The sequence below is a fragment of the Lachancea lanzarotensis genome, scaffold LALA0S06, assembly GCF_000938715.1.
Source record: "Lachancea lanzarotensis genome assembly LALA0, scaffold LALA0S06, whole genome shotgun sequence".
NCBI classification, from domain to species: Eukaryota; Fungi; Ascomycota; class Saccharomycetes; order Saccharomycetales; family Saccharomycetaceae; genus Lachancea; species Lachancea lanzarotensis.
Genome location: NW_019212884.1, coordinates 383,235 through 402,768, shown reverse-complemented (window position 1 = coordinate 402,768; position 19,534 = coordinate 383,235). Strand labels below are relative to the sequence as shown.

At 44.9% G+C, this 19,534-nt stretch overlaps 9 protein-coding genes across 9 annotated transcripts; 3 read left to right on the top strand and 6 right to left on the bottom strand.

Moving 5' to 3' along the window:
* Positions 1 to 343: 343 nt before the first annotated feature.
* ARP7 (LALA0S06e04412g1_1) lies at positions 344 to 1,534 on the bottom strand (the record flags this gene model as incomplete). Its single annotated transcript, XM_022771874.1, has 1 exon — positions 344 to 1,534. The coding sequence occupies one exon, from the start codon at positions 1,532 to 1,534 to the stop codon at positions 344 to 346; it is 1,191 nt and encodes a 396-aa protein (XP_022629034.1).
* A 206-nt stretch (positions 1,535 to 1,740) lies between these two features.
* Positions 1,741 to 2,034, top strand: EAF6 (LALA0S06e04390g1_1; the record flags this gene model as incomplete). Its single annotated transcript, XM_022771873.1, has 1 exon — positions 1,741 to 2,034. One exon carries the CDS (start codon positions 1,741 to 1,743, stop codon positions 2,032 to 2,034), a length of 294 nt encoding a protein of 97 aa, XP_022629033.1.
* Positions 2,035 to 2,715: 681 nt separating this feature from the next.
* On the top strand, positions 2,716 to 3,933 carry AIM24 (LALA0S06e04368g1_1; the record flags this gene model as incomplete). The annotated part of the gene is made up of 1 exon (XM_022771872.1): positions 2,716 to 3,933. One exon carries the CDS (start codon positions 2,716 to 2,718, stop codon positions 3,931 to 3,933), a length of 1,218 nt encoding a protein of 405 aa, XP_022629032.1.
* Positions 3,934 to 4,193: 260 nt separating this feature from the next.
* HTS1 (LALA0S06e04346g1_1) lies at positions 4,194 to 5,798 on the top strand (the record flags this gene model as incomplete). The annotated part of the gene is made up of 1 exon (XM_022771871.1): positions 4,194 to 5,798. The coding sequence occupies one exon, from the start codon at positions 4,194 to 4,196 to the stop codon at positions 5,796 to 5,798; it is 1,605 nt and encodes a 534-aa protein (XP_022629031.1).
* A 184-nt stretch (positions 5,799 to 5,982) lies between these two features.
* BNA2 (LALA0S06e04324g1_1) lies at positions 5,983 to 7,431 on the bottom strand (the record flags this gene model as incomplete). The annotated part of the gene is made up of 1 exon (XM_022771870.1): positions 5,983 to 7,431. One exon carries the CDS (start codon positions 7,429 to 7,431, stop codon positions 5,983 to 5,985), a length of 1,449 nt encoding a protein of 482 aa, XP_022629030.1.
* Positions 7,432 to 7,932: 501 nt separating this feature from the next.
* Positions 7,933 to 8,520, bottom strand: MIX23 (LALA0S06e04302g1_1; the record flags this gene model as incomplete). The annotated part of the gene is made up of 1 exon (XM_022771869.1): positions 7,933 to 8,520. The coding sequence occupies one exon, from the start codon at positions 8,518 to 8,520 to the stop codon at positions 7,933 to 7,935; it is 588 nt and encodes a 195-aa protein (XP_022629029.1).
* Positions 8,521 to 8,719: 199 nt separating this feature from the next.
* Positions 8,720 to 11,767, bottom strand: LALA0_S06e04280g (LALA0S06e04280g1_1; the record flags this gene model as incomplete). The annotated part of the gene is made up of 1 exon (XM_022771868.1): positions 8,720 to 11,767. The coding sequence occupies one exon, from the start codon at positions 11,765 to 11,767 to the stop codon at positions 8,720 to 8,722; it is 3,048 nt and encodes a 1,015-aa protein (XP_022629028.1).
* A 260-nt stretch (positions 11,768 to 12,027) lies between these two features.
* On the bottom strand, positions 12,028 to 15,489 carry PKC1 (LALA0S06e04258g1_1; the record flags this gene model as incomplete). The annotated part of the gene is made up of 1 exon (XM_022771867.1): positions 12,028 to 15,489. One exon carries the CDS (start codon positions 15,487 to 15,489, stop codon positions 12,028 to 12,030), a length of 3,462 nt encoding a protein of 1,153 aa, XP_022629027.1.
* Positions 15,490 to 16,434: 945 nt separating this feature from the next.
* On the bottom strand, positions 16,435 to 19,386 carry SEA4 (LALA0S06e04236g1_1; the record flags this gene model as incomplete). The annotated part of the gene is made up of 1 exon (XM_022771865.1): positions 16,435 to 19,386. One exon carries the CDS (start codon positions 19,384 to 19,386, stop codon positions 16,435 to 16,437), a length of 2,952 nt encoding a protein of 983 aa, XP_022629026.1.
* Positions 19,387 to 19,534: the final 148 nt, after the last annotated feature.

The following is a 19,534-nucleotide window of genomic DNA, read 5'->3' as shown; positions in this document are numbered from 1 at the left end:
CTAACGTCTTTATAATCCAGTCTTGGACCTTGAGAGCGTCCCCGTAATATATTACTAGCCTTGCTGGTACTCGTCACTTTGGGCAAGAACAGGCGAGTACAGTTCAAAGTGTTTCTCCGCTCAGCGAGCCTTACCACGATCGAGTGACAGTTTCCAGGCGACCGATGTTAGCTTTATCGAATGCCTGACCGCGGCAAACTATACTGATGATTTTGATACCAATCTTGTAACTCCATTGACCTGTGAGCTTTGCATATCTTTGTACAAGTCCCATAGTGGGACTAGGCGTTGTTTCCAAGAAGCACACCGCGAACGCCCACTTTTCAGTCCTTCAGTATCTGCTTTAGTAGTTTTCCTCTGTTTTGGTCGTCTCCAAATCCTTACGAGACACCCAATCGCCCAAATCCCAAGAAGGCAAGTTGGCCATTGTGACGCCGCCGTGCCAACTTTGAAGTTTACGGTCGAGCACCAAGGGATTAGCAAATGAAGATAGTTTGTATTGCGGGAACTGATAGCTCAGATCATTGACAATGCGCTGCTCGAGACCAGCAATGAGCGACGAAGAACCGGTGATGATTATGTTTGTGAGTAGGGCAGTGTGGATTTGCTCTGCGGAAGTCACATTCGAAGTAGAAGAGTTTTGTGTGGTAGCGGCGCCTGCTTTTTTGACAACTTTCGACACAATATCCGACAAACCTTCCTCGTTAGCAAACTGACTTGACGCTACTGAAGGTTGAAATATTCCCTCCGTTATTAAGCAGCATTCTTTCTGTGTCAAACTCACAGTCTTACGTTTCTGGTAAAGAAAGTTTTTGGGGATGTTCAATCCCAGCATATCAACGGTAGCGGAGTCCATTTCCTGCAGCCTGGAAGGGGACACTTGCAGCATATAAGCCTTGAACTCTTGAATCCACGTACGTGAGTTGCAGAATGCGCTAAAAGACGGGTTAGAGCTGGATGACTCTTCCTTTTCCTCGCCATGGATTGTTTTTTTGAGCGTTTCGTGAATTTGAAAATCCAAGAAATCCCCTGCGAAACGCGACCGTATCGCCGCACTGGAAAGTATGGTGCCCTCGATTATTGGTGTTACAGTTGTCTTTGCTGCGCCTATGTCAATGACCAATGCAGTGTTTCGTCCTAAGGAAAGCGAAACTGCTAACGGTTCCGACACCATCTGAAATACAGGTACTTTCAGCCTACCTAAGGCTAGTTCTGAATATTGGGTCTTAATTTCAGGTGTAATGTCGGGAGCCACCGTCACTACCAATGGAGTTTCTTCCAATTTGGCACCAAGCTTGGTTTCTACAATCCACTGCCATTGTTTTTCCAATGCTTCCCAGTCATACGGTACTCCTTCTGGACTCATTATGGTAAAAACTGGAGTCTCTGGCCCATCTATAATTTCATCTGTATCAAATACAAGCTCGTCGTTGGCATTTTTGGTATAACTCGAAGAGCACAACAATTGTGGCATATCCACTTGGGAAAACCCGGCGACCGTGGTGTGCGTACCATTGTGGATAACTATCGACATTTTAAACAGCTCAATTGGATTAAGTACCGACCTTAAACGGTTCTAAGTTCACCTTTTCGTCAAGAAACTTTAGAATCTCCCAACTTATAGATTGTTTTTCGATATCTTTACCTATACTATAACAATTTCCCCAACACTTCAACAACAAACACCATCAAATAGCACTCAAGTTAGACCGTGGTGCTGGTTTCTGTGATACCGTTTAAATGTCTGACCGGGCCCAATATGATAAACTCAAGACAGAGCTTTCGGAGGCTTTGGAACAGCGCCAGAAACAGGAACGTCGATTGCAACAGCTGCAACAAGAAATATTTGACAAAGAGACGGAATATCTGCAAGGAAACAGCTCTAGCCAGCTGGGAAATATAGTCAAGGGGTTTGACGCCTTTGGGAAGCACTCGCATGAAACTCCAAACGCTTTTACGGATAAGGACAGAATATTTTCTTTGAGCAGTGCCTTGTTTGTGAAGCAACAAGAGGGAGTCACTGAGGATGAGTAGGGGTCGATGTGGAGACTTCAATATAAGGAAGAAGTACAGAAAGTGGGTATGAGATACAACATTGAGGCTTGGTATTTTGTCCCGTGAAAAATTGCCGTTATATAACACTCCGGATTCACCAAGGGCGAAGAGGGCATGGCGAAGAGGACACAAGAAACACAACGCTGTTTGCCATGCATCTTTTTTTCGATCCAGAGAAGCAGAACAAAGTCTTTATCCGCCGTGGTGTAGCTATTTCGGGACATGAAATCAATACAGGGCTAAGAAAATGATGATCTCGCAGAGAAAATTCAACCGCGCTGGTTCTCAGTACTTGGAATCAATTCCTTACCTACAAGCTCACCACCATTGTTGTCAAGTTCCGGTCATCGACCAGATAAACCAGAAATTCAGCAAATCTCTCAAAAAAACGTCAATTCTAACCGCTGGCTCTATCAATTGGTAATCCTGCTCGCCAAACACAATTTAAAACGCTCCTAAGGCATTCGCTAAAGGCTCAACGTCCAAATAGCTCTTCCAGAGTCTCAACTTCGTCGTGAAACTTACTATGAAGAACGATCGATATCGCTCAACACGAGGTGGGTAAACCCATTCTAAATAATGAGCTCAACCAATCTCATCATCGACCTTCAACTTGAACAACGTTTTTTGACTGGCATCATCAACACCGTTTGAACCAGAATGAGCCGCTTTTTGCAACGAATAAGTGCAATTCGTTCTATATCACTCATAAAACCCAATGCTTCGAGCATAGTCCCGGCCCAAGTGGCTCAAAATTTGGATGCAGAACCTGTATTCGGATCTGAAAATGAGAGTTTAGAGTCTAGGTTCAAAACTCTGGGAACTCCGGCAACTCTGTGCTCTGCCAGCTTACCACCTTCAATACCTCTTTTCGTGCGTCGTGGCTGTCTTGTATCGCTGCATAACACCCAGAGTTTGCACATAGAACATAGGTGGGTCGATCTCGTGTGGTCGCTGATAAAATATGGTTCATGGCGTCCTGCTCTATTCCATAAACTGATCTCGCCAACGCCGTTTAACGCTCTAGTGGCTCCAAACGTCAGCCATAGCCGATTAACCTCTTGGTTTGGGTTTTCTTCACAACCTTTCAGAACGCTGTGTCTGGTAACACTGGACGGAACTCAGGACTGGTGTGTTTTTGGCAAAAACGGCTTGATTGCTTACGAAGGTAACACATCTTTGGAGATAAAGACTTCAGGAATATTATCAACGCGCTCGCTGGCTCTTCCGGGAGACTACCGAGTGTTACAAGGCCGCGGAAACGCTTTGGTGAGCGGTGCAGGCTCCGTATACACCATCCAGCTATCAGACGATTCAGATGAACTGATTTTGAAAAGCGAGCACTTACTGGCGATCAGCAGTAAAAACGTTCTGGACCTTAAAAAATCCGTTTCTGAATACCGTCTCGGAGAAGCTTCGCGTACTCCCGAACTGGCTCAGAGTGTCGTCGATATGGCTTCTGCGATTGGCTTGGAAAAAACTCCAGAATCAAAACCCGAACCTTTCAGTGTTCGAAAACTAGGACATTTGACGTCCACGGCTTTGGTCTCCTCGTGGAACTGGATCAAACGAGTATACACGCTCTGGGCCAATGGTCGCACCAAGTACCTGAAAATTCGTGGTCCTCGTACACTACTTGTGCAAAGCTCTCATAATGCCTTTATGCCAGCAACCCAGCTGTCACCCAAGCAAAAAACAGTTCACCGCGATCAAAGACAAACGGAACTCCAGCTTCAAGAAACCTCTACAACGCCATCCACCAACACAAAGGATTATTTAAGCTACGTTACCGTCAGCCCAACTGGTCAAGTTGAATTTGAAAGCACTCGCAATTTCGATTCCAGAGTTGCCGAAATCGAAAGCTTGAAAAGGAATTGAAAAACGCTCAAAAATGCAAGTATGACATTTGATCGACAACAACAATAATATCCACAAGAACATATATTCCATACCGCCCAAAACTGTATAAATAGGGCTCATAAGCCACTGTTGAGAAGCATTTTAGTCTGTAGATCACTTTTGTTCAATAAGACGCTGTCGTCGCTATTATCCTGTCGTCGCTAATCGAAAATTTTACCAACTGACCTTCAATCGACAATCAGCGTCGTCGGCAAGACCTATCCAAACTTGATACTTGAATGGTCTACCGGACCTTAAAGTTCAATCTTCTCAATCGTAGTTTTAAGTGTCGGAAACTCACCATTATGGCAACCGTTCAGGCAGGAAAGGCCGAAAAGGCTTCAAAAACGAAGCTACAGTTTGCTTTGAAAACCCCAAAGGGAACCAAGGATTGGGCTGATAAAGATATGATCATCAGAGAGAAAATCTTCTCAAATTTGTCGTCAGTCTTCAAGCGTCATGGTGCTACCACGCTGGACACTCCAGTTTTTGAACTTCGAGACATTTTGGCTGGAAAATATGGTGAAGACTCTAAACTCATCTACAACTTGGAGGACCAAGGTGGTGAACTTTGTTCGTTGCGTTACGATTTGACCGTTCCATTTGCACGGTTCGTGGCCATGAACAACATTCAAAGCATCAAAAGATACCATATTGCCAAGGTTTACAGAAGAGACCAGCCAGCCATGACAAAAGGTCGTATGAGAGAGTTTTACCAATGCGATATCGACATTGCTGGTAACTATGAGAGCATGATCCCCGATGCAGAGTGTTTTTCCATCATTGTGGAGGGTTTTACAAGCTTGGGTATCAAGGACTATAAGATCAAGCTCAACCACAGAAAAATATTGGACGGTATTTTCCAGATCGCCGGTGTCAAAGACGAAGACGTGAGAAAGATCTCTTCGGCTGTCGACAAACTCGACAAGGCACCATGGGAAGCTGTCAAAAAGGAAATGGTGGTTGAAAAGGGCCAAACAGAAGCTACTGCCGACAGAATTGGCGAATATGTCAAGCTCAACGGCTCCATCCAAGAGGTTCATGCCATTTTGTCTCAGGATTCCAACATCACATCCAATGAGAGGGCCAAAGAGGGTTTGGATGAACTTGCCACTTTCATCAAATACGTGGAAGCCCTAGAAATCGACTCGTACATTTCGTTTGATCTTTCCCTCGCTAGAGGTCTAGACTACTACACTGGTATTATCTTTGAAGTTGTCACCGAAGCTTCGGCTCCTCCTCAAGACGCTGAAGAGCTAAAGAAAAAATCCAAGAGTACCGAGGATGCCTCTGAGTACGTTGGTGTTGGCTCTATCGCTGCCGGTGGCCGTTATGACAATCTGGTCAACATGTTTGCCGAGGCGACGGGTAAAAAGTCGTCACAAATTCCCTGCGTTGGGTTTTCCTTCGGTATAGAGAGAATTTTTTCCCTCATCAAGCAGAGAGTCGAAAAGGCTGCTGCAATCAGACCAACTGCCACTAAGGTGTACGTAATGGCATTTGGCGGTGGTAAAGATTGGACCGGGTATCTGCCTGAGAGAATGAAAGTCGCCAAGCAACTGTGGAATGCGGGAATTGAGACTGAATACGTGTACAAATCCAAAGCCAATCCTAGAAAGCAATTTGATGCTGCCGACAAATGTGGCTGTCCACTAGCTGTCATTCTCGGAAAGGAGGAGTATTTGGAGAACAAGTTGAGAGTAAAGAAATTAGGACCAGAATTCGCTGATGATGATGGGGACTTGATTGATGCTGAAGATCTGATCCCAGTCGTAAAGCAAAAACTGGCTGAAATTTACGAGGATGGTGCTGATGAGGTCACAAAACTTTTTCAAGGCTTGTGAGCACAGTACATAGAGCATTATACAGAAGAAACTTACCATCCATCTTCATTCATAATCTAATCACATCATTTCTTGAAAAGTTCGTAGCCCATAACTTTCATCTATATCATCATACAAAACAATTTACCAGTGTCCTCCAGAACGACTGACGATTGTGGATTGGTCATAATCATCATCGTTATCGTCAGCGGTAGTCCAATCCCCGGCGAGACCAACCTTGGCTAACCTTGGCTATCTTGTGAGAGTCCTCTGAACTTTCCTCTTCAGCGCGACGCTGTTTGCGAATACCGACAACGCTACTCGTACTTTGAACCTGTAGTACTCCTGTACTTAGCATTTTCTTACCCCATTCACTTGCTGCAACACTTCCAGTTTCATCTCTGCACTGTTTCAAAAATGGAATTAGAGAAGTTCCGCCAGTACCCTTTTGCACTTTTTTACCTTGACCTTTCGAGAGACCACTCCGTAGAGTTTTACTCTTTCCTGGAAGAGGCTTTTTATTGGCTTGCAAAATCACATACCGAGATACAATTTGGATGTGCTTATCGCGGAAAGATTTAAGCATTGCCAGGCAAGCGTCGTATGCTAGGGTTAGTTTATGATCCGACTTGTGCGACAAGACATAGCCTCGTAAATTACTAACATGCTGAAGGTGTGCTAAAAACTCCCTGTGTTCTTGCGGCATGTACATTCTCATCCCGTTGATGAAGGAATTACTGGAAGATTTGGCCGATATGGCATCTTGCTGAGGTTTTTTATGTCCCGCAGCAAAATGTTCGACTCCCAGCAAAATGTCTAGAGCCTGAATCAGGGAGCTCTGAGCATTGGAACCGCCTGCATATTGCTGATACTCGCCGGTAGGCCCATACCGAATACCTTTGGGTAGCCCGACATCTGCCATATTTTTCCAGCCTGCCAGGTATGGTCTGATACGGTAATAGAAGATATGCGGATCGCACATTTCTTCCATGCGCATTAGTAAAGTTCCCAACTCATCGATTCCTTGAGCCAATTTTTCCAAAATTGTGCGCAAATCCTCGGAGTTCTTTTCTCTTACCGCTTGGATAGCTTGCAGTCCCGATTCCAAACACTGACCACCTGTTTTTTCGAAAAAAACACTAACCAAATAAAACCAACTTTCGTCTATCCCACCTGTGAATGTGTTGATGGTAGTGAGGTTTGGCAGCTCCATTATGTCGTCTACCAGGTCCAGATCATCGATGATGGGCTTATAATTCCAAAGGATCAACGAAGCATACGTAGCCAGCGGAGGAAGTCCCAGCCTCTCACTAATAATTAGGAGCGGGCTAGCTACACAATCTGGTAAAACTTCGGACGGCTCATCATAGCCCCAAACGTAAGCGTTGGTAATGAAGCAAAGCACTGAGTATGCTCTCCTCAACTCTTGGACGTCGTCCAATAGCGTTTTTTTCACTTCCAAAACCGGTAAACGATCAACCACTTCCCGGATACGTTTTGACAGCAATAACGACGGCAAATTGGCCACTATTTTTTCCCAGCAAGCGTAGTATGGATCGGAGAGATGAGTAATCGGGAACTTTGATGGTAAAAAGCCTGTCGCACCGTCAAGACCGTAATCCTTCAATTTTGGAACGGAAAACTCGGTACTCATGACGGAATAGTTCAGAAGTGTTCGTTAAGTCTTATTCAACGCTGAAAACAAGTCTTTGAAGCCTATTCGAGCTGGCTTTTGATACTTAGAGTTGGAATTTGAGTTCCGTCGTCATCGTTAAATCGTCAAAGTTGTTAATAATTAATCATGTCATTATTCTTGAGACTCGGGATCTTCGTTATTGGTGATATTCAAATATCACACATTACGGTTATACGTCAGTAGTGATATGTGATCACATGATATAAATGTCATGTGACGTTTTTTGAAATCAAGTCCGGCTCAGTCAGTATCGATAGTTGACAAGAGAGAAAGAGAGATGAGAGATAGAAGTTGAGTAGATCAAGAGCTCCTGTTGATTTGGGACCTTTGACGTGCTGGAATTGAACTGATTTGTTGCAGGAATCACCCTGATTCTTCTTCACTTTTTCTAGTCTCGAATTCACTTCGCTATCCACAGTTGTGAGCTGTCCTGGTCGACTTTCTCCCACATAATTCTCCTTATCTAATGGATTTTCTGAACTTTTCAAACTCGTCAATGTAGGATGTGTCTGGATCACAAGCTCTGGCAAGTACACCCGTTCCTGTTCGTTGCAAGATCTGCTCGATTCCCCTCTGATTATCGACCCAGCGTCTTAGCTCACTCCATTGTCGTAAATAAGCTTCCCTGGTGGCAACGCTATCCGCTGCAGCATATGGATCCATGCGAGCTGCCAAAACAGGGCCGTGAGACCCATCGGGCGCGTATTTTTCGTCCAACTCACGCTTCAAGGACGACGCCTCACGATCACAAAAATCAATCGCACGCAATCGCAGATCCCAGCTGGGGAACAAGTCCTGCGTAACGAACTCCTTGCATCTTGTCTTTGCAGCCCTCTCATTCTTCTCTTTCGTGTTGTTTAGTTTCTGTCGTATCACATCGTCGCTATTATGACGTAGAAACCTAAAGAACGACTCTACCAGTTCCCTACTCAAACACCGTTCCCGATTTAGCGTCAAAGTGTGCACCGTAACATCATCCCAGCCCTTCGTTTTCAGATTTGGATCTGTACCTCTGACCTGAGCCTTTAGAATCAGATCTTGACCCATGATGACTTGTTGTTGCTGGAGCTATCTACAGAATGACAAACAATGAAAGACTATAGCGTACCAAAGCGAAGCGCAACACCCTTCAACCTGCTATTGTTTCCGTTTGGTCAGCTAGTGTCCTACAGCTATGGTAACTTGACTCAATTTCCATTAAATCCTTACAGATCATCCATTACGTTGGCGCATTTCAACCATCCAGTTAGAATCCCATCTTGGACCTGAAAGCACCTTTCACCATGTCCGATCCAGTCTGTTCCAGGGCCTCGCTGATAGTCTCACCAGTAGCAGTAGCATAGTCGTTGAAACGACCTTCCAGAGAGTCCATTCCGTTCTCCATCGCTCTTGAAAGATATCTCATTGTTCCAACAGCCTCTGAGCGAGCTGTATGTCTTACTGGGGCAATATAAGAGTGCAGCGCATCCGAAGGATTCATCTGATGCGTGTTGCTGACATTTTCTTGCGGATCAAGTGATATCGTTCCATTGGCAATATTACTTTCGTCATATTTGTAAGGTTTGAGATCCGTGCCAAATAGCTTGTCTAAGTCTCCACGCTTCACATAAATCGAACCCCGTGCCCACTGCAGGGAATTGACTTGTGGACGGCAAGGTATGCGCAATCCAGAGTTGTATAAAGTGTCTGTAGCGGACATTAGGGCCTCAGCATTGAACTTTTCCATATTGTCTGCAGTTTCCTTCAGTACCGTCAGAAGACTTGCTTCGCACTTCCCAACACGAACGACGATGTCACCATTCCGCAAAATCGATGCTTCCTTGATATACTTGGATTGAGCTGGCATTGGCAAACGAGTCGAATGCAGCTCTCGTAGCTCGGGTAGGTTCAAAACTTTGATCTCTCCATTACTCAATAGACACACTATCGCAGCTGCAGAGGTGACTTCCTTCTTGACAGTTTGTGGAACGCGAAAGACACACAGTCCGGCCGTCGCAATCGGAGATTTGAAAATTTTGTGTGTATCCTTGGACTTCCCTGCCGTGAAAAGTCGGATGTCGTTATATCCTGCCATCATTGTAAAAGCAGGTATTGGCACACCCTTTGAAAGCCCCTGCATCGATGCAATCGTAGCAGAACACGAAGCTCCGGTTGCCTTTGATATGCTTTCAATGGCTGTAACGGGACCCTGGTCTATAGTCTTGACAGCATCAATAAGTTGCACCATGAAACGACCATTCGATTCAGGCAAAACTTTAAAAATCAATGCCTCGCCTACATCAGTTCCACAGGTCATCAAGATACTGGAATAACTGTCATCACCATATTCTGCCACTGAAAAATCGATGCAAGTTGTCACAGTGCTTCTGTCATGAGTAATGTTTTTGATGACTTCCGAATAAATAACTGCGGGGCCTCTTCTGTCTACTACCATAAGTAGTCCATTTTCGTACGCAATTGCGACAAAGCCTACATTGCTATTCTTTAGGGCCAAAACCCTTCCAGCGTTGGCGTGAATGGCGCAATTAGGCATGAAGCCTTCCCTTAACTTACGTGGCGCTCTGTCCGAAATATCAACGAGTAACTCTTTGACTTCGTTAAGGGAAAATCTTTTGAGCTTGATCTCGGTCTCGTTGGTATTTTCTTTGTTACCAAAAAACTGGTTGGCCTGGAATTTGAACAAAACAACGTCCCCACCTTCGGTCGAAACAGCTAGCTCCGCAGTCTCGGACGCAAAAGACACATTGTTAACGCCAACACCATAGCTCTTGTTAAGGGCGTGAGAAACACTGACGTCGAAAACGGAACTATCGTCAAGTTCTCCATGAGAAGCGTCCCATATTCTAACGGAACCATTTTTATGACCGGTTGCCAAAGCAGACCGTGTGTCGTGTACTCTCAGCGGCTTTCGAACAGGAGCGCCACCTTTCAATATGAAATCTTTGTTGTACGTAGAGCTCATCATTCCCAACCAAAGCTTTTTGGGAACGGAAGTAGCTTCGCATTTGGTCGCTGTAGGTCTTATCCATGATATACTTTGTGGAAATAGCGATGCCTTGTACGACAAATTGCCAGATGGATACAGGACAGTTTCCATTTCACCATCATCTAGCAATACCAAGATAATGGCTGGGTCGTGGTTTCCAGAAAAATAGCAAGACGCCCTAGCTAGTGGTAAGAATTTGACGATAGATGCTTCATTGGGAACTGGGAAAACTTTTTGTTGCACGGGCGATGCATAATACGCACCCATCTTCTCATAAGAAGTGATTGTATACTTTGGGGTCACTCCTAAATCTATCATCGTTAGGCTGTGGCACTCCTCACCCTCTCCTATAGCACCACCTGCTATCAGAAGTGATGTGTATTCTGGATTCGAGGCGCAGATCCAGGATACTTGTAGAATCCGAGACACTGGTGGTTGAGCTGGCTCAAGAACGCTTCTTGGGACATTCACGTCAGTCTCAAACAGGGATCTTGCTTGCAGCAGTTGACCACTGTTTGCGTCCCAGAAAACCAAAGAACTGTCTCGATGGACAGTCAAAACATGTAGAGAGTTCGGGTGAAACATAGACTGGATAGTTGCTGGGGTCCGATCGGTCTCCAGATTCCCGCTCTGATCACCACCGGGGGCAAAAGGTGGAATTGTGTAGATGAACTGCTGCTTGATCTTATTTTCGACTATGGAGTACAGCACTGTGACTAGGTTGTACGATATAAGAACCGTGCCATAATCTCTTGGGTTCCATTGTATCGATACAACTCCAGACAGAGGGTTTTGAGGTAAAATCGTTTTTTGTAAATTTTCGAGTCGTACTGGAGATATGCAGTCTTTGTCTATGTCGTAAACCACAGTAGTACCGCTTTGGAGACCGATCAGCATCCACTCCAATGAAGGGTCTGTTTCGATGCAGGAAATTTTGCCAGGAGCGAAAAAAGCCGCCATAACTTTCTTAGAATGCAGCGACAATACGAGCACCGAGTCTTTGGAATCCACTGCAATCAAAAAGATTCCCTTCACAAATCGCAGCTCCTTGACAAATGTCTTGGTTTCTAATGTGAAAACAACTTCCACCTGTTGTTTCCCATAAACATGGATTTCTCCACTATCAGTGGCAAGAGCTAGTAAACTCTGTACAGGGTCGAACGCAAACGCTTTCACCGTCCCATTAAGACCGTAACGGCTCACCTCACTGATGTTAAACATTTTCGGCGACAAGCCAGCAGAAACATCGCTACTGGACGCCGATTTGATGGCATTGGATACTCCCTTAAGTCTCCGACTCTTGAACATGCTGAGAGGTGCTCTTGGAACTGTTCTGGGGGAAGCTTTTTTCAACTTTAGGCTATTGATGTGTATAATGTTCAATCTCAAGCCTTTATAATGACGCAGCGAGAATTACATCATAAACGAAAGCCAAAGACACCTAAACAAGAGAGAAAGCTTGCCTGCATTTTCCACCTACGGTGAAAGCAACGTGAACTGATGACCAACGACTTTACAATTCCTGGTATTATCTGCGGCCTTGTTAAAACTTATATATTAATTCGATATCATAGTAGTAGGTCCTCTGGCATGAATGAAAACCCACGAAACTCTTCTTGCAGGTTCGAGCTCAAAACGGACGGTAGAGGCGTCAAAGTAGGAGGAGCGGACGTAAACTCCTTTTCAAAATACGATGTATCGTCTGCGGCTTTAATTTCGGGGATGTAGGGAGGCTGGACTCTCTGCTGCAGGATGTCATCGAAATTGATGTTCTTGAAGAAAGGCTCGGCCATGACCTCGGCTGCATCCCGAGGACCTGCACCAAGACGGCGCTCTGGATCTTTTATCAAAAGACCTTGGAAAATCTGAACTATATCTCCAGCCATATCAATTGGATAAAGAGGTTCGTCGGTGAGAATAGCATTGAAAACCTCGTCTTCATCGTCACCTGAGAATGGCGACTGGCAAAGCAGCATTTGATACAATAGAACTCCAAAAGCCCACCAGTCCACAGCCTTTGTGTACTCCTGTTCTTTCAAAATCTCGGGAGCCATGAACTCGGGTGTCCCGCAAAATGTTGATGTTTTGTTGCCATACCACATTTCGTCTTTGCAAAGCCCATAATCTGCAATCTTAATGTGACCTTCTGGAGTCAACAAGATGTTCTCGAGCTTCAAATCACGGTAAATAACACCATTGTCATGAAAATACTTGAGGGCAAGTAAAACCTCAGCAGCATAGAATTTGGCTCTTCTGACAGACAATCTCTGGTTTTGAACGTGCCACATCAGATCACCACCGCCAATGAACTCCATAGCGAAATAAATACGGTTTTCTGTTTGAAAGGAGCAGAAAAGATTGGTCAAGAATGGGTGCTTGCCCTTAGTAGCCAAAAGGAACACTTTCTTCTCCGCTCTTGCACTCTCAATGTCATGATTCTTTATAATGTGATCCTTCTTTAGAACCTTGATAGCACATAACCTCTCGTTGTTTTTGGATTTGGCTAAAAGAACTTTACCAAAATTTCCCTTACCAAGTACTTTGAGCAGAATGAAGTCATCCAATGAAATTTTCCGACGTTTAGGGGCCTTCTTCCGATGTTTACCGCTCGTATGAGAGCGTTGTGGAGAACGGGATGTGCCGGCTACACCATTGATCTGTTGGCCTACAAGGGATACAGCGTCACTTACTGCTTCGTCCTTATGATCAGGTGTCAGTTCTGGTGTGCCATCCAGAACTCCAGTTTTACGAATATCATACGCATGCGTCTTGGTGTCCCAATCTGGTGTCGTGCCATCAAAATTGTTCCTCGAACTTATGATTGCTTCGTAATGAGGTGCCTTTGTATTCAAATCAACGATGTCCGCACCTTGCAATTCTGCTGAATTCTCGTACACTTCCTCATGGACCTTCATGGGCAAAGTCTCGTCCGTGTGCTGTTGCTCGTCCCAATGTTGCTCAGCTCCGTCCTCAGCAGCACTTGGCTTGATTAAATCCATACCGTATGGGTGTGAATACGAGGGATCCAAAGTACGACTTCCATCATCAGGCTCGTATTGCTGAGCGTAATTGGTCGGATTAGTGAAGGCATTGTAGTTTGTGTTTTCCTCAATGAAGTTGTTCAGCCTGTCATTCAAGATATCATTTCTCTCTTCTTCGGGGGCTATACGCCTTGTCTCAGGCTTTTGCGAGGGAGCAACATGCTCCGATCCATTAGTATCTTCTTTGTTCTGCTTGTGATCTTGACTTCCATTGATCACATCGGCAAAATTGGAATGCGTTGGAGAATGTGGTAGCTGCTTGGATTCGAAACTGCGGTCCGAAAACCTATTAGATCTTTTGGGGCTGATCTGAGCTGTATGCTGATTTTCACCAATAACTTTGACTGGTGGCTTAGGCTGCAATTTCTGTTTCACTTTCTGGTTCCTCTTAGTATCCTGAATAGCCGTCAGGATTTGATTTGCCATATCCATAGACATTCCACAAAAATCGGGTACGAGATGGGCACATTGAGTGTGACACATAATGCCACACTCAGTACATTTCCGTAAGTTCTTCTTTCCCCAGGGAAGGATGTAGCCGCAATGACAACACCATTTCGTACCTCTATTGGACACCGGTTCGAATCTATGAGGAATGCAATGGTTGAGCTTAGGCTCCTCCGGATCTGATTCGGTGCTTGCCTTCGCGATGCATTTTGTCACTACGTGCTGGTAGCATTTCTTGTGACAGAGAAACTTACAGTCTTGACATTGGAAGCCGGAGTATCGCAAAAAGTCGCCGCAATAGGCGCAGCACATAATGTTGTAAAAGGATTTTTGAACAAAATGGTGCCCCTGTTGCTCATAAACTTCCTCTTTCCTATTGATGATGGCACCATGACGATGGAGGCCTCCCATCAAATTCTTGTTGGCCGGTTGGCTCGACTTACTAAATCCAAGGTTTAGCAGTATCTGGCCCGCAGGTTCGAGCACAAACCACAAACTTGTTGTGAGCGGTGGCGATGCAGTATTATCCGGAGCCGACGCACCATATGTACCAGCGGCTGAGTCAATTGCACGACCCGTGGAATCGTTCATTTCGGGTGGACTGGTGACTCTAGCAGCTCCTTTCCATTCGATCTGACCAGTCTGACCAGCTTTCTTTTTACGGATCTCTTCGGCTATATCCGACAACAACAACCACATTTGGGCAACAGGAACAACCTGTTCGTTGATCTTGTCATAAACGGTGATTTCGACTTCATTTCCGTTACTAGCATTAATGTGAAACTCTTCTTGCCATCTGTCAGTCCTCGAAGCCCTAGACTTCGCCTGAACCGTGTCATCTATCTTGATAGTGATAAACGTCTCGGGGCTTCGTGAAAACATGGGAGACTGAACATGATCCACGTCGCGTATGGCACTCACCCCAATGGTAAGTGTTCCTGAGAGCTGCTGGCGCCTGAACTTGGGCTGTGTCGCATTAGAGTTATCAGAATGACCTTTGAACTGATCTATATCCACATTGATGGCTTGATACTTCTTAAGAGTCTTCTTTAAAAGTTGAATCCTTAGCTTGGATTCCCTTGAACCACCCTGCGCTGCGGAGCTGCTGCGACGATCGCCATCAATTTGATACAACTTGGTCAGTTTCTCGTTTGCTTCTTCATATTGCTGTTCCACTTGGAGTTTGAATTCCAACTGCTGCAACATGTACTGGATACGCTGAGAAAGGGACGGACAGTCATATTTCATCAAGTCTAGACGGGAAAAAATGTGGTCGTCTGGCGCAATGGTTGATAGTTGGCCGTACCCGTGACTTGCACGCTTCTGTGCTGCACTTTGAGAGTCCCCACCATCGCTGAGTTTCAATTTTCGGAGCGTTTCTTCCAGGTACTGGATGTTCTGTTGCGCTTCCCTGATATTAGTGTTACATTTCTGTATCACCATAACATTTTCCGTCTTCTTCTTCAGCTGCGTTGCGCCAAGAATAATGTTTCTCTCACGCTCCACTTTACGCCGGATTTCCTGCTCCACCTGGCTCAGCATCTTGAACTACCGATATCCCCCGTTGATACTCGCTCGAATTGGGCTTTTAAATTGCCTTTTAATACAAAGTTAACGACAGATCAAACTCAATCAAAGATGTCTCAGGTGCTTGTTCAATTCGATGATTCTTAGCCTCACAAAACGCTAAAGCTACCAAAAGTTTTGAGAACAGCGATTTGAATTGAGCTTGTTCAAGCTTGATTGAGTTGGTACTCTTCACGAAAACGCTTCTTGACGTTTAGGATGCAGTAAAGTTCTTGTTTCGAGAATTATCTTGATCTTAATACAAAGAGGTGAACCATCAATCATCATGGCTTATGAAGTTGAGATCGGTCACAATATACGAAACTGATGGCTAGACCTGGAGATCAATGAACTCCATTATACACTCAGTGAGAAACTTGTATTTCAATGGCAATGTTGTTAATATCACAGTTTATTTTGACTATCTTTTGGTTTTTGTGTTAATTTGTGTCTTTTCCTCACGGATTGATGGTTTCTGTAATATCTCGAGAAATGGTTCTTCATGGATTGAAAAATATGGATATTAGAGAGATAATTCACCATCGTGAATGCCGTCGTTATTGCGCTTTTATCTTAATTACAACTTGTGTTCCTAGAACTGCTGATGGGAAAACACCTGTCGAAATTTGCATGTATCAACTTCGCGACTCGAGTCAGAAATATGTAAATTTGATCCAATTCTGGCTTACCATGACCACAATTTAGGTTTATTTCCATGTCCAATGAAAAACCCCGTTATTCTTGAGTGCCCTCTTGTGAATCCATGTCATGCTGCATGTTCACCAGCTTCGCAGTAGTAAAATGCCCACTAATTGTAAATTGTAGCTCAAATGTGATTAGACAGACACTAGAGACACTGTCTTTCTTCATAAGCAGCACCAGCCGGTCCAATCATTCAAAATCCATTCAAAATTAAGACCGTTACAATGCGCTGCAGCGGCATGAACAGCCCGGAACAGGACAAGTGACATGTTTTTCAAACCACTCTTCGGCATGACCCGCGTGCATGCCATGGTTGCAAGCAAGACAGAAGCTGAACCATTCGTTTAGCTTGAGCCGGCGAGCTTCATCCATTTGACCCTCACCCTGTGCATCTTGGTTTGTGGCTCGCCCATTAATAACAATAGGCAAGTTAGCAGTGCCTAAAGGCAATAAACAGATGGCACACCGTGGAAATGGTGTGCCGCAATGAGGGCATGAGTGTTTTTGAGCTGCTGTATTCGAAGGTGAAGCATTATTCAAACCAAACTTCTTGAAGCTTCCGCCAGCACCAAAGTTTTTACCCATTTTGGAGGCCGGTGCTGAAGCAGAAGCATCTACAGGATTGTTGATGTTTTTGTTGCATTTTAGACATTGAATGTAAAGCTGTCGAGGTCGATGATGGCCCAGTGAAGGAGCAAGGGTGCTTCTCGATAGTTTTCCACGTAGAACGTCGAATTTAGCTCTCACTGTGAACAACTCCCAAGAGTTCAGCATCATGCGGTACGCGTGCACCCACTCGTCAACCTGAGGACTTTTGAAGTAACGAGGGCAGCCATATATGGATAAAAGCGCGGCTGTCTGTACGTCACTAGTCTTATTGACATATGACTGCAACAATTTGACACCGCTTGGCGTGATCCCAGTCAGGATTAGACCTTCTAGTTCACCATTCGAAATAACCGAATTAGCAGTTCTTTCTAGAAATCGGGTTAGATCTTGGTCATTCAAAGACCTCAATGCTACACCCAGTCTTTCCCTGAGTGAAATGGCTGACTCGGATAGAATATCCCACCAATCATTGTCAGCGATGAAGCCAAATATAACACGAAGGTAAGGATCATCGAGCTCAGATGACATTTTTCTGCACTGCTGTCTCCATGCGTTATTCCCAGGCTGATCCTTGTAAGCAAGGTACCCGGCTATGGCAGTTGCAATCAAACGTAGCCTCTCTTTTTTGGCGGAGCTCAAAATTTCGATGGCTTTCGTGACGTCGCCAAAGAATACGGCCCAACCTGCAGCCTTCTCATATAAATTGGCCTTGATCAAGCCTTGATACTTCGCCTCATACTCTGAAGGGTGCAAATCCCATCCAGAGATAATCATGCACAGTCTACGCTGAATAGGCTTTGTCGAATTAGCGAATGGTATCATACCACTAGATTCACCCATTTTGGATTTATATTTTCCTCGCATTCGAACAATTTTTTCTAACTCTCTGCCTAACTGTTTTTCCGACAGATTTGCTCCTCTGCTGTACCTGTCCTGGTGAGAAAGACCATCTAATCCATTCCATATTCCAAGTATACCTTCGTATCCGAGATCGAGCTCTCCAGACACCATCAGCCCGTCGTCAACAGATGCCTTCACGATCGACAACCACCTCCAAGTATTCCTTATGTAGGCATTGTTCTGCAGTGATTTGGATGTATCAATGAATTCCACAGTCTTCAACGGATCGAAACCATAATTATGCAGAGCACGTCTTTTCATTATCATGCTAATATCGTTTTCAAGCAGACTTTCGGGCTTAAGCAAAAAGCCTAGTCCGCCCACGGATGAATTGCGACTTTTTGACTCATGTTGACCTTGGATATCTTTCGAGCTGATCTCAGAAGAGTTTGAACCATTCGCCTCACTGTCGATCCTGTGATCCTCTTCTTGGTCACTTAAGTCAAGATCCTCAAAAGATAATATTTTTAAGGCGGCTGCTCTTTCCTCATTTGTCGTTTTCTCCATCATATCTGCTACCCTTAGCTCATTCACGTCCGTTCTTTCATCACTTGCCGTAAGGAGGCTGTTATCACAATTGAACGCAATTCTTGATACCCCGCCTTTTAAGGCCATCCTGAAGAGCGTGCCCGACTGTCTCATGCACACAAAATTGGCAGATCCATCTTCCCTTGGGACGTAGTCGAACGTCACGACCCTGTCATACGTTGTGGCTATGTCATGAACAGTAGATATGAAGAGCGATTCGACTGTCGTCTCGAGCTGTGGACTTGAGTGGGCTTCATCTTTAATTGAAGAAGTCGGGAAACTACCTAGTCGCCACCTTCTAATAACTTGACCGCCATGTAGAGTAGTAAACTCGTTGTTGCGCACCGCTGACCAGCGAAAACATGAGTTGCTATATTTCCTCGAAGCGACGCCTGCGCCCATCAGTTTATCGAATTTCAAAAGAGGCTGCGTATCCAGAGATTCGCTGGACGACGAGCTTTGCCCTAATTTACGTCTGTCCCAAATAGAAAGCGTTCCGTCATCTCCATAGGTTGTGAACTGCCACACATTGTGTGGATTCACCTTTATATCGTAGCACAACCGTGTTGGATGCTGGTAACTGGGATTCGGTGATCTGAGATCAAGTTCTTTCAACAACTTGCTTGTACCTGCAATCAATGTTGTATCATCCAAGAACTTCAGTGAAACGACGGTTTCATTTAGGCAAAACGAGAACGATGGATTTACCACGTTAGAGTCTGTGCTTTGATAGTTGACATCCCACACCTGCAACGACGCATCGTGACGATTTCGGTCCAGCCCCATTGCGATAAGACCACTGCTACTCATTCCCAGTGTATTAACCGCTCGCTGCTGCTTGGCCCTTACCTGAACTTGTGTGGTGGTCTGTCCTGGAATATCATAGATCATGTTCATTATTCGAACCATCCCACTTCTCTCCCCAACACCCACTAGACCCACATCAGTTTCTGAGTGATCCAAGCATGTAATCTTGTCAAAGTCCTTCACAACGTTGAGTCTTGTAATAGATTCATCGCGCTCATCTTCTGGGTCAACACTGTAATGGGCGACTTCGTCCCTTGTTGGATTGACCGATAGATAGTCAAGCTTCCCATTTTGAGACCAGTTTGAAACTCTCTTGATTAGGCCCATTGATTGTAAAATGGCTCTACAAGTGTAATAGTTCTGTTAACTTTGATCAGCGGGCCATCGAGCTTAAGATTGGTAAATGCTTATTCTACTGATCCGTTTGATGTGATGGAGTAGATGGTTCATGTGATGGAAATACGATCCTGTAGCT